Genomic DNA, 16380 nt, shown 5'->3' with positions numbered 1-16380 from the left:
AATCAGCAAACAAATCTCTTTGGGGTTTACCCAATTTTCCTCCTTAGGGTGAAATATAGCAAAGTAAACAAATCTCACTTTACTGAGATATCAGTTTCTAAATTTGCTGACTACACGGCTGTTGGTAAATTGCCGAACGGAATTGAGTGTGTAATCGGCCATCCCCTGAGTCGATTCCTAGTCCCACCAGGAGTGTCTGCTCCAAATTTGAGCCTTATCGAACAAGTCTAGCTACCGGACCAAGTTGAAGTTTATATGGGATTTTACATGGAGAAAACCCTTTTACTCACATTTTCGCCGCTAGGTGGCACTGTATACACTAAATTATCGCCAAAGGGATACTTAAAAAGATAATTCTATTTACAACTTTGTCGAAGACCGCAGAGCAATTCGACTCAAACAGGAAAAGTTATTAAACTTTTAACGAAGTGATGTCAGAGTTAGTTTTACACGGGGCTTAACAGCGCTTGATAGATATGATGACATGATTCAAATTATTACAGTCCAATTAGCCTTGAAGCTGAGTTTCGAGGGCTATTTACTCTTTATAAACCGGTTTGCAATACAAGATAGCGAGTTGACGTATTCAGAAGAATTATTACAAAAAGCCTATTCTACAACTTTCTAGAAGACATCCATGCACAATCTCTCAACCTGCATTAAAAATATGGCTCATCTTATATATTACCATTCTTCCAAAAAATATTCAACCAAACCAAACAATTTTTTCAAATAAGTTCGTTTATATCGACTTTTGAAGCGTTCAATATTTTAAATTTTAATAACAAGACGCGAAAGCCTTTTAAATACTTTACAACTTCGTACAACATCAGATTGCACTATCTCTTACCATTGTACATATAGGCGTATTACCGTAAAACGGGGGAACACTGATCAATTTTTCTAAAATTTTTCGAATAACTTTCTTCAAATCAGGTAGACGTAACCGTTTACATTTTTAAAACAAGTACTGGTACCTATAGATTGAAAACGTCCAAATTGTTTGGTAACTTACTTCAATTTACTATAAAAATAAAATAAATTTGTTGTGAATTTTTATTCGTTGCTTTCGGGGTAACTTTGATTAGCAAAATGTGCATCGAAATAAGAAATAACGCTCCTAATGTTCTGTAAATTGCATATCTGCAGGTGATTTTATGGCCCGATATTGTGTCGTCTCGTAAGAAAACAAAATTCCCTGGAAAGAAACGGCCGACTTTTATCGATTTTTTTTTCGGGAAAATAATCGAAATTAAATAGTTAACAATAGAAATCTCTGATCTTTTAAAAAATTATTGGACAAAAATATTTACAGTTTCTAAAAAAGTGATCAGTTCAGTTGAAGTTGGTTGATTTCATGAATATACAAGGAATTGTTTGAACAGATTGAAATGATGCATAAAAGTTGAATCATTTTCAATTTGAATTTCGGTTCAAAAAGGTACATTAAATGCCTAAATAATCGTTGCCAGTAAATACTGAACATGTTTATAATATGATTTGTATTTTGGTTCGATGATTTTGTTATTGGTAATCAACTTATCGTATGGAAAATGTCTCATTTGATCAATCTTACCCCGGTACCTTAGTTTGGCTCACTGGTGCCACCGTACGGCTAAATGAAGATTTTTTTTGCAATCTACAACTTCGTAGAACATCAAAATGCGCCATCTCTTACCGTTGCACAGATAGGAGTATTCCCTTTAAATTGTTTGGCTCACTATCGCCACCATGCGAAGAACTCCTGAATCTTTCAAGTGAAAAAAGTCCTTTTATTCCTCTACAACTTTGTGGAACATCATAACTTTCAATCCTTTATCATTTCAGAGATATATGAGTTTTTCCTAACTTTATCCCACCTTTACACGTGGATCACATACATGAGATAAGCGGAGTACGCCCTTTGCGAATGTTAAGCAGCAGTATCCATTATTTTTTTAAACGTTAATAACTCCGTAACGGTTGGTTGCATTGTCTTGCAGTCTTTGATAAACTTGTTCGGCATATCTTCAACAGGTCCGCGAAGAAAAATATATTTTCCGAGCGCATATTGAAATTTTCTAACAAACTGAAAATAATATATGGATAGCATACAAAATCGATGTTTATCCGTGGGGGTCCGCAGCAACCCAGGGTGATTTCTAAGGGATCGTAGTACGAAAAAGGTGGAAGAAACGCTGGCTTAGGATGTAATGAAACGTCGAGATCTACTGCCACCCTGAATTTTGTTTTAAGATAGCCTTTATGAAACTTGAAAAATTCTGGATTTGAGTTGATACTGGGATTTGAAAAGGCTGCTTTTAATTTATTTTGTATGCCAAATGCCTTAGAACTGCATGAAACAACGGATCTTGTATCTTCTCATAAACAATTGTTTTGGTAACTTTTAGTTTTTAAACTTAGATTTTCAAATAAAAATCAAAAAACTTTCTTTTCGAATTGACACCAGATTTTGACATTTCATTGATTTCTAAAACATTTGGCATGCAAAAAAAAAATAAAAACTGCATTTCCAAACTCTTTTCAATTCAAAAATATTCCTTATACCACAAGGACATTTTTTCAACATTACACCAGATCTCGACGCTTCATGACATTGTTATTTGATTGCGCTCAAATTTTGCATTGAGATTTTGAGGTGTGCCCAGTTTGAAATTTCAGAAAGACCATACATATTGGCACTCTACCGTATATTAGGTGTAATCTTCAATTAACCCAAATGATCTTAAACTGGATGTCGAACAAGATTCCTCGTCAAAGATCCGAGATATCATTTAAAATCAAACATATTGAAGTGGGTTCGATCGTATCCGATCTTTTTGCGGATCAAAATGGCCCGCGAAGTATTCTAATATTCCGCAAGACGCAGTAATTTTCAAGCTGTGCCAGACATCTCGAAAGATCGCTTAGATAAGCTCAGGATTTTGATATTTTGTCTAAAGCAAACAAAAGATACTACTGGCAACAACACTTTCATGAAGAATTAACGCGTTTACAGGCCCGCTCACAAAGTTGAGATCGATGGTGTAGTCATCGATGCTAACTTGGCATTCGTGGATCTATTGAAGGGCGGGATTGTCTGTTTCCATAACCCCTTGCTTCAGTAAGCGAAGATTTTGAGTGACAATCGCACCAGACCTTCAAACTAGTGTCGGGTGACCTTTTGACGAGACAGCTTTGCGACTTCTTTGACAAGGATTGGCTTTATGATCGGTTGTTTACGCCGCGCCTCATGCATGCAGTATTGCACTAATTGCAAGCAAATGTGTCTTCGCAAGACTATTTTTTTCCCTTTTGAAAGGCCGCTAAGTATACCAGCAAGAAAAAAGCTCTGCCACAAATCCGAAGCAAGACCGCATTTGCGTTCCCCTTGTTCCTATGAAACAGATAAAACGAACGGAAAAAGTTTGCAATATTTTTCGCCATTTTTGTTGAAATTTGACTACTGACTGAACTGATAGGACCGTAGTGTGGTCTTCGGACGCCTTTGGTAGAGTTTCAGGTTTTTTTTTGTTGGAGACGGACCACTGCGACCAGCATTGATATTGAAACTGATATTGAAAAGTTCCAAGTAGACAATTGTAAAAAAAAAATGGTAAAATGCACAAATCTTATTCGGCAGGCAATCCGCACCTGTGGAAAGAGATTTTTTTGTTTCGTTACAAACGGTATCATTGACGATAAAATTTGCGAAACGCAGTATTTCCAAAAAAATATCTTTTGCCATTCTTGTCACTATTCCACGATTGTGCTGGAATTGTACGAAAATAATGAATCCACCGAATTACCCTGAACTTCGTCCAATGAATTCAGAAAAACTCTGAAGAAAATAGAAACTGCAAATGACGTGGATAGGAATTGGCTAAAAATTGATAAGAAGTTACCGGTACACGACTGTACAAGTTCTTATTGTTGGCATGAGGTGGACTTGTAGCGATTACCAAAGACGGTTCCTATTTTCGTAATACAAAAACATGATTGTTCCTGAACTCATAGTGAGCTGTCCATAGAATCGATGCTAGTTCTTCGATTGATAAAACCACCCACAACGATTCAAACCCTATCCCCAAGAGTATGCAAGAATGAAAGAAACAAAAAGTCAATTCGATTTATGTCTGGAGCCAGCTCAGTACTCAACCGCAGCGCAGCCTATACAACACTCGAGTGGAAAATCCAAACAACGACGCCATAAATCGTACCGAGGCACACGTTTCCCGAAAGCACTTCGAGGATGTAAAAAGTGTAAGCAAATATGAATTTACAGGCGCGCAAAATCACAACACGATGGGCAGCCAAAGTGCACCATTCAATGCATTGTGCAAAATGTAATGCTATTTGCTGCCTTTCAGTTCGCTCGTTGTGTACACATTCCCAGCCAGTCGGTCGTAGGACTGGACCCGAGCGAGCAGTGATCACCGAAAGCACAATGTTGTACACAACACATGCAATCTGTATTGGAGAGTCGTCGTTCGTTTAGCAGGATTTGTTTACAAACATCAAGTACTTGTTTCCACATGAGTGCCAATAATGACGAGATGACGACGCCGTCGGTTGGTTGGTTAGCACAGCAAACTTTAACCAGTGTTGCCAAACCGCTCACCGAAACCGACGCCACGCTCTGTCGGTTGCTCAAAACTGGCTCTATCGTGTGGCTGGCGTACATTCCTCCGGGGCGCATTCATAAACCGTGTTTCCTGGAATTGGCAGACTCCGGTCGCGGCAAGCGCGTCTAAAGTGGTCGTGGTTGCACGAGAAAGTCTCGGAGGATTCAGAATGCTGCGGCTTGGATTGGCTCTCGGTGTTGCACGAAGCGAGGCGCACATTCCACAGATCATTCGGTGTTCGCGGGTAGGTGAGGCAGGGACAGGGGAAACCTAAAGAATCCAAGCGGACGGACGGATGCTGCACGAAGATGATGCCAAAAGAGAAGACACACGGCGGAGATCTCCACTACTTAAGGCTTTCCACGATCGGAACGGAGCGGATCGATCGCAGACTATGGTGAGGTTGTTGGCAGGCCGACGGCGCGCCAGAATCAGATCGCAAGAGAGATGGAAGAAAGATGAAGTTAATGGATCTGGTGTTGATTGTCTGGTGGAGGGAGTACGGCGTAGGGTGGCGATCGACGGACTACGAGGGAGTCTACATGAGCATGCGTTGCTTGTGTAGTGCTACTATCAGCATCTCGCGCACAGCCAATACTCCTTTTCACCTCTCACTCTCTCTCTCTCTGGCATGTTTCCTGTCTCCGGCTTACCGACATTCCCCTCGCCTACCAAACACTCTATCGCCGGGTTACGCTCCCTCTCTCTCTCTCTTTCTCGCTGCGTTCTATCTCATTTTCACGCCCAGCAGCCAGCGCACATATATTTTTATGAATGAAAATAAAATTTACACTCGGCCCGGAAATTATTTGAATTATATTGATAACAAATGTTTGCTGTGTGTTAACATATTGACTCGCTCGGTATCTTCGTTCCGTTATGCCGTTTTATGTTGGCCTGCTTTGACCGGCGGAACGCGTCAGGAGAAAGAACCCGCTTCTTCGGTGAGGTGATAGTTTATTATGATATACTACTACTACTTGCAGCAGCAGCAAGACGCATAGGATAGGGGGCTTGTGGTGAAGGGCTCCTGACAGCCCGAGCTGGTTGGTGGTAACCGTCAGGGGTGTAGTTGTTTTTCGTCGGCGATGCAGAAATTTTGTATTTTAATTGAAATATTGGAAAATGTAAAAAAATAAGGATATATTTTATTGAATATTTTCAGTTCAACAAAAGCAAAGGTAATGAGCCGTTTTTGGTCGTATGAAGGAAGGAATGAAGAATATATTTCCGTTTCATTTTTGTATTGACATACCATACACATTCAGATTTTATACGATTTTGGGACTCCTTACCTGTAAAGATAGATTGAGAAAACGAAAGTTAGTAGAGCGAAGAGAGTTAGGAATTATAAATTTTATTCGGATATTTTCAGCATGGTGATCCTATTTTCAATACGAATACTAGCAAGAAACTAAATTATTACTAAATTAACCAGTACATTTCTCTACTGAGTGTCGAAAAATGCTTGATTTTGGGATCCTTGATCTCGGTTCAACCGAAATTTGATCATTTCATATCAAAACAGAATAAATATTGATGCACATTCCGCAAGTATAGAAATTAAAGCAATCGTACGAATTGGGGATAGTTTGTTTGTCGAGAGCGACTTCAATGGTACCGAAATATCCGGATGCCTAATTGCCTGTGATTTCACCTTTTCGATTATTCGAATATTGTACAATTGTGAAAAAAAACTGAAGAATTGCGAAAAAGCAATGCGACAATTTGCAGAAATGAATCCATGATTATGGGGATCCAGGATTCCAGTAAACCCGCTCTAGCTATCCAGGAATTAAGGATTCCAGGATTTTGAGAATCCCAGAATTTCATAGTATCAGTTGACGAATTTAAGAAATCCTGGATTCAGTAAATCTGGAATAGCGTGATCCCGGGTACAAGGCGGATGGCGGATTCTGCAAAAAATGTATTCTAATAATTTCTTATTCTAGGAAAGTCTTATTTTAGAATTGTGAGAGTTTAGATATCCAAGGTGTTTGGAAATCTCGTGTTTTAGGTGCCCGGATTCGAAGAATTTCGGTTTCTAGGGATCTTGGATACTAGTCATGTAATCTAGAAATCCCTAGTTCTTAATTATGAGATAAACAGGAATACAGAGATTTCGGATCCTAGGGATCTTGGAATCGAAGATTCACAGATTGTAGAAATCCATATTAGGAATGCTACAATTTTAAGATATCGAGTATAAGGAATCTAAGACTTGAGGAAACCGGAAATGCGAATCCCGGTATACTAGAATTCCGGATTGGCGGAATTCTTGGTGCTAAGAGTCCCAGATTTTATAAATCTATCCTGCATCCTACGAATTCCGAATTTTAAGAATCCTTGATTCTAGGAATGCTGGGTTTACAAGCATTCTGGATTAGTATCGTCTTCTAGGAATTCCGCGTTCTAGGAAAACAAGTTTTACGGGGTTTCTAAATTCATAGAATCCCTGGTTATAGGAATCTCGGAGCCATGGAATCCCAGTTTCTACTAATCTCAGACTTTGCGAATACTGGACTCTTCAAGTATGGGTTTCTAAGATTCTTACATTCTACAAATCCCGGATTTAAGGAATCCAAGATTATTAGGCAATCTTAGAATATGAGATTGGATATTAGAAATTCAGGATTTTAGGAGCGAGATATAATAATTAAAAAATCTCGGACTCTAGGAATTCCGGTTTTAGAAATCTCAGATTCAAGAAATATTGCATTTAAAGAATACCTAGTTCAATCTATACCGGGCTTTAGGATCACTAGACTCAAAAAAATCTGAATTCAAGGAATATCGGCTTATATTAATTTTTACACAATACGAATGCTGAATCCTAGTAATCCTGGATTCCTGAATTTCGGTATTTAAATGCTTGGATTACAGAAATGCTGGATTCAGCAAATGTGGAATTTAGAAATATCATGAAAAACGAAAAGCCTATTTTTAGAAACTAAGGGTTCCGAAATTAATTCTGAAAAAAGGGGTTTTAGGAATGCTGAATCTAAGATTCACAAAATGCAAGATTCTAGAAATCCCGAATGTTAGAAAACCAGATTTCTAAGAACTACAATTTCTACGAATTCTATATTCTAGGAAGTGTTCCGGATCCCATCAGTTTGGGATTCTAGGAAACTTGAATTCTAGGAATCCGTGGTCTAGGAAGATGGGAATGCTAGGATTTCTAGATTCTAAGATCTCGAATAGGTAGCTTTTTATATTTATTTTGATCAAAACCAAGAAATCTCGGATTATAGAAAATCCAGATTCCTAGAATGCTGGATTTTTGAACTCCCGGACTATGAGGATCCCGGGCAGTGGTAATCCCAGATGAATCTCAGATTTTATTAATCCTGAATTCTACAATTCCCGGTATTTACAAAATCCGGATCCTAGGAATCCCGAAAACTGAGATTCTCGAATTGTAGAAATCCAAGATTCTACGATCTCGGATCCTAGAAATTCAAAATTTTTGGAACACCGACTTTAAGTAACCTCGAATTTTAAAAAAAAAAATCTAATTCAAGGAACCTCGGATTTTAGGAAATCCGGTTTTCATTCTGATTAATTTAGAATTAACGCGTAAAAGCAGAAATCCACTTTGCGAGGAAATACCTAACGAACCACGTCAATCACAACTATTGAGAGTACACATAAAATAATATTTGTATTTGTGATTCGTCTTTGGTCAGTAAAGCTCTAATCCTAAGTTAGACGAGCAAAGCAATATTCTTCGTACCCAGGATTCCCGGAATCCTGGGTACGAAGAATATTGAATTTGGTTAAGATCGGGTTTTGGGATCTCCATATTATAATATACTGTACCCGTTTTAGTTGGGATTCAAAAAATCCGGGATTCGAAGAATCTGGTATACAAAAAGAATCTGGGATTCGGAAAGAATCCGGGATTCAAAAAGAATCCGGGATTCAAAAAGAAACCGGAATTCAAAAAGAATCCGGAATTCAAAAAGAATCCGGGATTCGAAAAGAATCCGGGATTCAAAAAGAATCCAGGATTCAAAAAGAATCCGGGATTCAAAAAGAATGCGGGATTCAAAAAGAATCCGGGATTCAAAAAGAATCCGGAATTCAAAAAGAATCCAGGATTCAAAAAGAATCCGGGATTCAAAAAGAATCAGGAATTCAAAAAGAATCCGGGATTCAAAAAGAATCCGGTATTCAAAAAGAATCCAGGATTCAAAAAGAATCCGGGATTCAAAAAGAAATTCGGGATTCAAAAAGAATCCGGGATTCAAAAAGAATCCGGGATTCAAAAAGAATCCGGGATTCAAAAAGAATCCGGGATTCAAAAAGAATCCGGGATTCAAAAAGAATTCGGGATTCAAAAAGAATCCGCGATTAAATATGAATCCGGGATTCAAAAATAATCCGAGATTCAAAAAGAATCCGGGATTCAAAAAGAATCCGGAATTCAAAAAGAATCCGGGATTCGAAAAGAATCCGGGATTCAAAAAGAATCCAGGATTCAAAAAGAATCCGGGATTCAAAAAGAATGCGGGATTCAAAAAGAAGCCGGAATTCAAAAAGAATCCGGAATTCAAAAAGAATCCAGGATTCAAAAAGAATCCGGGATTCAAAAAGAATCCGGGATTCAAAAAGAATCAGGAATTCAAAAAGAATCCGGGATTCAAAAAGAATTCGGCTTTCAAAAAGAATCCAGGATTCAAAAAAAATCCGGGATTCAAAAAGAATCCGGAATTCAAAAAGAATCCGGGATTCAAAAAGAATCCGGGATTCAAAAAGAATCCGCGATTAAATATGAATCCGGGATTCAAAAATAATCCGAGATTCAAAAAGAATCCGGGATTCAAAAAGAATCCGGGATTCAAAAAGAGTTCGGGATTCAAAAAGAATGCGCGATTAAATATGAATCCGGGATTCTAAAAGAATCCAGGATTCAAAAAGAATCCGGGATTCAAAAAGAACCCGGGATTCAAAAAGAACCCGGGATTCAAAAAGAACCCGGGGTTCAAAAAGAATCCGGAATTCAAAAAGAATCCGGGATTCAAAAAGAATCCGGGATTCAAAAAGAATCCGGGATTCAAAAAGAATTCGGGATTCAAAAAGAATTCGGGATTCAAAAAGAATCCGCGATTAAATATGAATCCGGGATTCAAAAATAATCCGAGATTCAAAAAGAATCCGGGATTCAAAAAGAATCCGGGATTCAAAAAGAGTTCGGGATTCAAAAAGAATGCACGATTAAATATGAATCCGGGATTCTAAAAGAATCCAGGATTCAAAAAGAATCCGGGATTCAAAAAGAACCCGGGATTCAAAAAGAGTCCGGGAATCAAAAAGAATCGGGGATTCAAAAAGATTCCGGAATTCAAAAGGAATTCAAAAAGAATCCGGGATTCAAAAAGAATCCGGTTTCAGAAAGAATCCGTGATTCAAAAAGAATCTGTGAGTCAAAAAGAATCCGAGATTCAAAAAGAATCCGGGATTCAAAAAGAATCCTGAAAGTTATTCAAAGAATCATGGATTCGAAGAATCCGAGATTCAAAAATTCCGGAATTCAATGAATCCGGCCTTTAAAGAATCCGGGATTCAAAGAACCCAGAATTTAAGGAACGCGGCATTCAAAGAACCCTGCATTCCAAGAATCCGTAATTCAAAGAATTTGGGGTTCAAAACATCCGAGATTCAAATAATTCGGGATTCAAAGAATGCGGGATTCAATTTAGTACATTTAGATCAATGTGGAACATTTTAGTTCCTTTGTAAAGTTTCGAAATGGTATTAGTTTTGATACCAACAAAGTTTGTAAAAAAAATAAATTCGTGTAAAAAAATTATATTAAACTCCAGCGAAACATCAGTTAATAACTTTTTTCGTGGTTTTGAACGAGTAATACGTAATCTTTGTAGAAGAGATGTAGTTTAAAATAGTGATCCAAAACCAGAAAATGCAACGCCTGATAGCAGAATGAATTACCAATGTTAAAATCAATTTCAAATTTTAGATTCCTTGAAAAAGGTGGAATAAATCACCGAAACGTCAGAATTATAGTGATAAATCATTTTTGCTGCTTTCGGAGACTGTTAAGCAGAGAAGATTCCCATAGTACATCCATTTGCCTCAGCTGAAATAAGCTTTCCCACGCTCCCAACCAGCCGAAAAAGAATCAGTCAGTTCCATGCAGTAGCTACAACCCTGTCTCCATGCATCCCCGATACAGATGATAATCCGTCAGCGCCTGCTTCATATCGTGCGCGACCGTGGTGATATGTATGCTGGCTTTGCTTACTGACTGACAGACCGAGCTGATAGAAACCGGTGATGATGGAAACGACGGAATGCAACACATGGCCTACTTCGGCGCGACGACTTTGCCTGCCCCGCCCGGCGAATGGAAAAAAAGTCAACAGAAAAAAAAGTGTCAATGACACAGCGACTTCCGGATCACCATCGTAAAGTTAAAGTGGCTAACAGCCGTCGAAAGCGGGGGAACAGGGGGGCCCGAATCAGCCAACATTTGAAATGGGGCGGTAGCACTGCCAATGCCGTAACCTATAATGGACGTACTTAGAAGCTGCCCGAGTAAGTAGAACGTATCACACACAGCTCTGGTGATGTTTAGTTTGGGTTTCTATTTACGCTGATAACAAATTGTAATTATTTTTTTCTCCTTTAAACAACTACTAATTCAACTGGTTTCAGTTGACTTCGGCTAGGCACTTTGCTTTTTAGCAGTGTTGGTAGAGAAACCGAACTTTGTAAACAACGCTCTTTGTGTTTATACTTTTCAGAGCTGATGTGATGGTTGCCTGAATCACAACGCAATGGAGGCAGAAAGGATGGGTGGTTTAGTACAGGGAAACGTGATCGACAGTAGGAGCGTGATAAGTGAGCATTTAGAGGTAGCTACTGGCGCTACTTAGACCATACGAGCAGTGTTGCTAGCATCCGAAGAACCTACCGTTGATTGCTTCGACTTGCCCTAATCATCGCGTCAAAATGATCCACATGTAGCAATACTGCGTCAAGAGTTCAACGATCTACGTTATCTGAATCAACTACGCTTCTTCTGCAGCTTGTGCGTCTGGTGTATGACGCGTTTGTTTGGTAGCCCCGAAATCACTTCAGTCGCTAAACACAAAATCACTTGTTTTGAATAAACAACTAACACCATTAGAAGTTAGTCTTTGTCGACGAGTGCGTGAGATTCTTATTCGTTGTGTTGTTCCCACTACCGTCACAGATTTTTTTTGCTATACACTACTTCGGAACTCTTCGACACTTTGATTCTTCGGGTAGACTGAACACAAACTGTAAACAACCACGAACACGACTGCATACAAAAATGTTGCGAAATCAGCGTATTGGCGTTTGCGGAATTGCTTACAACACGATGAAGTGTTACCGATACTAGTCAACAGTACTCCTCATAGGTCTCATCACTGGTTTAAGCTTCAAATTTCAATCCATAACAGGTTGTTTGTTCAGCAATGCTGTTGTCTAATATGTCCACGCGAACGGAACAGCGCACAAGCAAACCGTACGATCCCCGAATAATAAAAACATTCCAAACACGTCACTAGATACTGTTCAGAGTTAGCTTAGCTCGGCTCCTCCAGTAGAATGCATCGGTGAATAGAGTAGAGTACAAGATGTCACTCCTCCTGCTCGGGAACAGATCGGCGAGCTGCAACAGCGACGATAACGATACTCTTTCGCGTTGCAAGTATTCTCACTGACTAAACTGCCCCACTCAAGTTTTCCCGAGCGAATCCCCCTCTTGGGTAGCAAATTCTCGAACTCATCAGCACAAATATGAAACGACACATGGGAGCTTTTCGCAACGAGTGCAAAAACAAGCGCACACAGTCTCACCTGCAAGCAAGTGTCATATTTCTGCATTTGCTGAAATCTACTACCGCCAATACTATAGCGATTTCGGTACCAACCAACACATACACACACGCATCAGTGTGTGATGGTGTTTGCACACAATCAAATTGCATTTCAGGAAGCTTTTAATAGACGCTACCATTCCCATTTCCGAACCGTTCCTGCTGTTGCTTCGATCTGACGATGATCATAGTGTGCCTGCGTGCAATACCAACACACGATAACGTCCTCTCCCAGGTCAACCCACGGCGTCGCCCCTTCCCAACCGGTATCTACTCTGACCAAAGTAAGACAAACCATCGAATATATATGTAGGTAGGTATATCAAAGCGAGAGGAAAGCTTTTTTAAGGTGCTACTCGAGCATGGCTTAATTATCATTGTTGCAGTGGTTAGGGTTTGCTTGAGTTCGCTCACCTTTGGTTCGATAAATTGGGTCCGATTTACAGTTATCAGCCGGGATCAATCACAGAGTGTCGAAATTGATAACGCTAACATCTAGCAGGTATGGCAGTTAATATAATTTTTGAATGTTGCACGATAGGTGGTTCCGGTTAATACATTGCTTCCCTACCGTTTAGATGATAGAGTGATGTCCGAAACGCACAATTTCCGAATTTCATTAGAGTTTTGATTTGATGTGAACGCTTGGTACTTCGTGATGTTTTGAATTACCATGCGTCTCCACTACAATTGTCGGTTGCAGTGCACAGTGGTCCTGAATGTAAATTTAGCAGGAATTTAAACTTTTTATTCTAAAGCTAAATAACGTAGCCTTACAATATGTTTAGGAAAGTTTCTGTGCTTTGCAAGGCTTTTTTTTTCGTTTAAACAGAAGCTAAGGTAAATCTAATGTTAGCAAGATTTAAAATTGAACTTTTTAACCGTTCGAGATAGGGCTTGGCTGTCTTCGATAAAGTTGTAGTACAACACATTTTTGAAAAAAATTCTGAAGACTCCATTGCACGACAAATCGAAATTTAAGCTTTAGGGTGTTCCTTAAAAAAAAAACGGTTTTTATAACTTTTGTATGAATATAGTTATAGAATTTTGAACTTGGTCTTGGAACCAGGCGTCTTTAATGTTTCTTGAGTTCTCATTTGAATGATCACAAGTAAGTTATAATCATTATGACGTAGCCTAATATCTGCTTCAGATCTACATATGGTCGGTGTTAAGTCAGACCGAACTAAGTCCCAAAACATCCAAAAATGAAATGATGATAGCACTGGATAAAGAATTTCGTCAGCTACTTTCGACTTTTGCCGGATTTGAAATATGTAGCAATAAACAAAAATTATGGCAAAATTTAATTTCCAATTATAATGTCAAACTTTAAACTAGTTTTTCTCGAAATCAATATTTTGTCACTTAGTCTGGTCTGACTTAATACCGAGCATATAAGGTCTTAAATAGCCCTATATTCTAATATAACGCTAGTATTATGCCAGAAAAGGCGAAATATTGTGCTATTAGACCATTACAAATCTTTTTTAAAAATTCTGTCACCCCCCCCCCCCTTCAAATTCGCTGGCAAAAATCAGGGGGCAAATATTTTTTTTATAATCTCAATTAAAAAAATTGTCACTTTTTATAAAACAACAATAGCGTTCATAGAGTTTTGCTTTTCGTCATTGAAAACTATTCTAGTAGTTTTGGAAATTGCCATCCCATGATTTTTTTTTTATTTTGACCAAGAATGGTCAATATGGTAGATAGGACGTCCGAATAAAATCTTTGATCCAGTCTAACATCAAACGAAACGTTTACTGTTCACGGAAGGAAGGACAGTCAGTCGATAGAGATCGGTTGTTGCATTCTTAAATAATTTCTATAAGGAAACAATCTGAATTCACATAAGACTCCTTGCGATTTTTATGTGGTTTAATATGCAATATGCATGAGATTTATCGAAAGGCTTTTGAAATTTAAAGATTTAATTTGGGATCGCAGTGTTCATACCGTATTTCCGCACCCATATGTGCGATTCGTATGAACTTCACCAGATCAAAGTCTGCTACTAAACCTTCCATTTAAGACAAAGCTTGTGAAAATCGAATTAGCCGTTTTCGAAGGAACCGAAGAGACTTTAATTCTGAAATATTCCAGGAACTAAGAAATACCAAATTGTCGAGAAGGACGCTGGAATCAAAAGGACTTTATCTGACCATCAGCGATCAAGAAGGCTCTAGTAAAGCTAAATGTACATCTTACAAACAAAGGTACCATCAGCACTTACCGCAGAGAGAGAGAGAGAGAGAGAGAGAGAGAGAGAGAGAGAGAGCCGGGAATCCTTTATCCATGTTAATGTTTGTAGCCTCGTAGTGACAGGAAAGATGAACTGAAAAGTGTGCGAGAATATACCCATAGCGACCATCAAGGTAACTGGACACGGTTTGAATAACGAGTGAAAGTGGAAAACAGCGATATTTCACAAGAACGTGTCCGTCGAAGAATTTAAATTTGAGGGCATCCTCTTCAACCTAAATGCGAACGAGTTAATGACAGTACTAACAAGGGCGAGTAATGCGACCATACTGAGAAATGGGAAACCAAGAAACGGTCGTCGGCTGTAATACGACGATTACCGATTTACGTATACGTTATTCCGAGCATGGAGAAGAAGTCAGAGTGGTCGTAGTGACACCGAAAGAGGGAAACGAGCTGCACGAGGCGCTCTTAACAAAGCAGTCGAGCTGATCAAGAAAGCTTGTATTGATGAGATATGCCACAAAGACTACGCGAATTCTCGGGAGACGCCTACAAAATTGGCATGGCAAAGATAAAAGGCTCAGCTGCACCACCTGAAAGGTGTCCGGAGAAGCTAGAGGTCACCATTGAAAGGTTTTCCCCGCAACTTGAACCAATCTTCGCCGTACAGTGAGGAGGATGGTCACGAAGAAGAAGCTAGAATTACCGACAAGCAGCTGATCGAGATGGCGAAAGTCATGAGTGGAAGGACCCAGTACCAGCCTCTCATATATCGCTGAAAAAAGCGATATATGAGAACCCGGATATGTTCAGAATGATCCGATAACTGGAAGCGACAGAAGCTGATGTTGCTTCCGATGCCAGGAAAACTTGGAGATCTTCCAGCGTATAGGTCAATATGCCTCTTGGTACTGTTAGAGAGAGAGAGAGAGAGAGAGAGAGAGAGAGAGAGAGAGAGAGTAATCCTGAACAAGCTAACCAAGTACACGGACCGTGAGAACGGCATGTCATGCAATTCGACTTCGTTATAGGCAGGTCTACAGTGAATTCCACTTGAACGGTTGTGGGATCTGTGATGACAACAGAGAAAAGGATATCGCTATTGCGTGGTGGTTAGCTTAGACGTGAAGAATGCTTCAATAGTACTATCTGGGAACCAATCGCCCATTCGCTGTACAGCATGAGTAACTCTGCAGGATATTACAGAGCTTCTTCCAGTACCGAACACTGATCTATGAGACAGACAAGGGAGAATGACAACTACGACTGACATTCCTCGGCCCGATGCTGTGGAACGCAGTGTACGATGGAGTATTGAAGCTGAACCTTCTCAGAGATGTAACGATTTTCGGTTTCGCGGATAATGTGGTGTTCCAAGTAATCGGAGAATCACTAGAAGAGCTGGAGGCACTCGCCACGGAGACGATTGCCCATCATAAAACAGAGCTGGTGTTTGTGAATGTCTGAACTGTTGTCTAGAAAGGAATCGCGTATTACCTGTAGGACAGTTGAAAGCTGAAAGAGGCAGAGTCAAAGATTGCTTGGATTAACTGCATATGTTGTCACTTACGTTGAGTGTAAGTGCACAGTGTGATTCCGTAGATGTCTGGTATGGAATGCACTGTATAATTAGAGCTCTTAAGTAACCCACCCAGTGTTGACTAGCAGCCGAAAGACAGCAACAGGCGAAAATC

At 39.4% G+C, this 16380-nt stretch overlaps 1 protein-coding gene across 5 annotated transcripts in view; it reads right to left on the bottom strand.

The window, feature by feature from the left end:
• Positions 1–16380, bottom strand: part of LOC131693518 (insulin-like growth factor 2 mRNA-binding protein 1) — a 221535-nt gene that overhangs the window by 49419 nt on the left and 155736 nt on the right. Inside the window, exon 1 of one of the 5 annotated variants that reach the window (XM_058981418.1) lies at positions 11545–12333. The exons of the other annotated variants lie outside the window; for them this stretch is intronic. Within the exon in view, the coding sequence (XP_058837401.1) occupies positions 11545–11573 (29 nt within the window). The 5' untranslated portion in view covers positions 11574–12333. Of the gene's footprint in view, positions 1–11544; positions 12334–16380 lie in introns of those variants that run through there. 5 annotated transcript variants of the gene reach the window in all.

The sequence above is a fragment of the Topomyia yanbarensis genome, chromosome 3 (assembly GCF_030247195.1).
Source record: "Topomyia yanbarensis strain Yona2022 chromosome 3, ASM3024719v1, whole genome shotgun sequence".
In the NCBI taxonomy this organism is placed as follows: Eukaryota; Metazoa; Arthropoda; class Insecta; order Diptera; family Culicidae; genus Topomyia; species Topomyia yanbarensis.
This window is presented reverse-complemented; position numbering and strand designations above follow the sequence as displayed.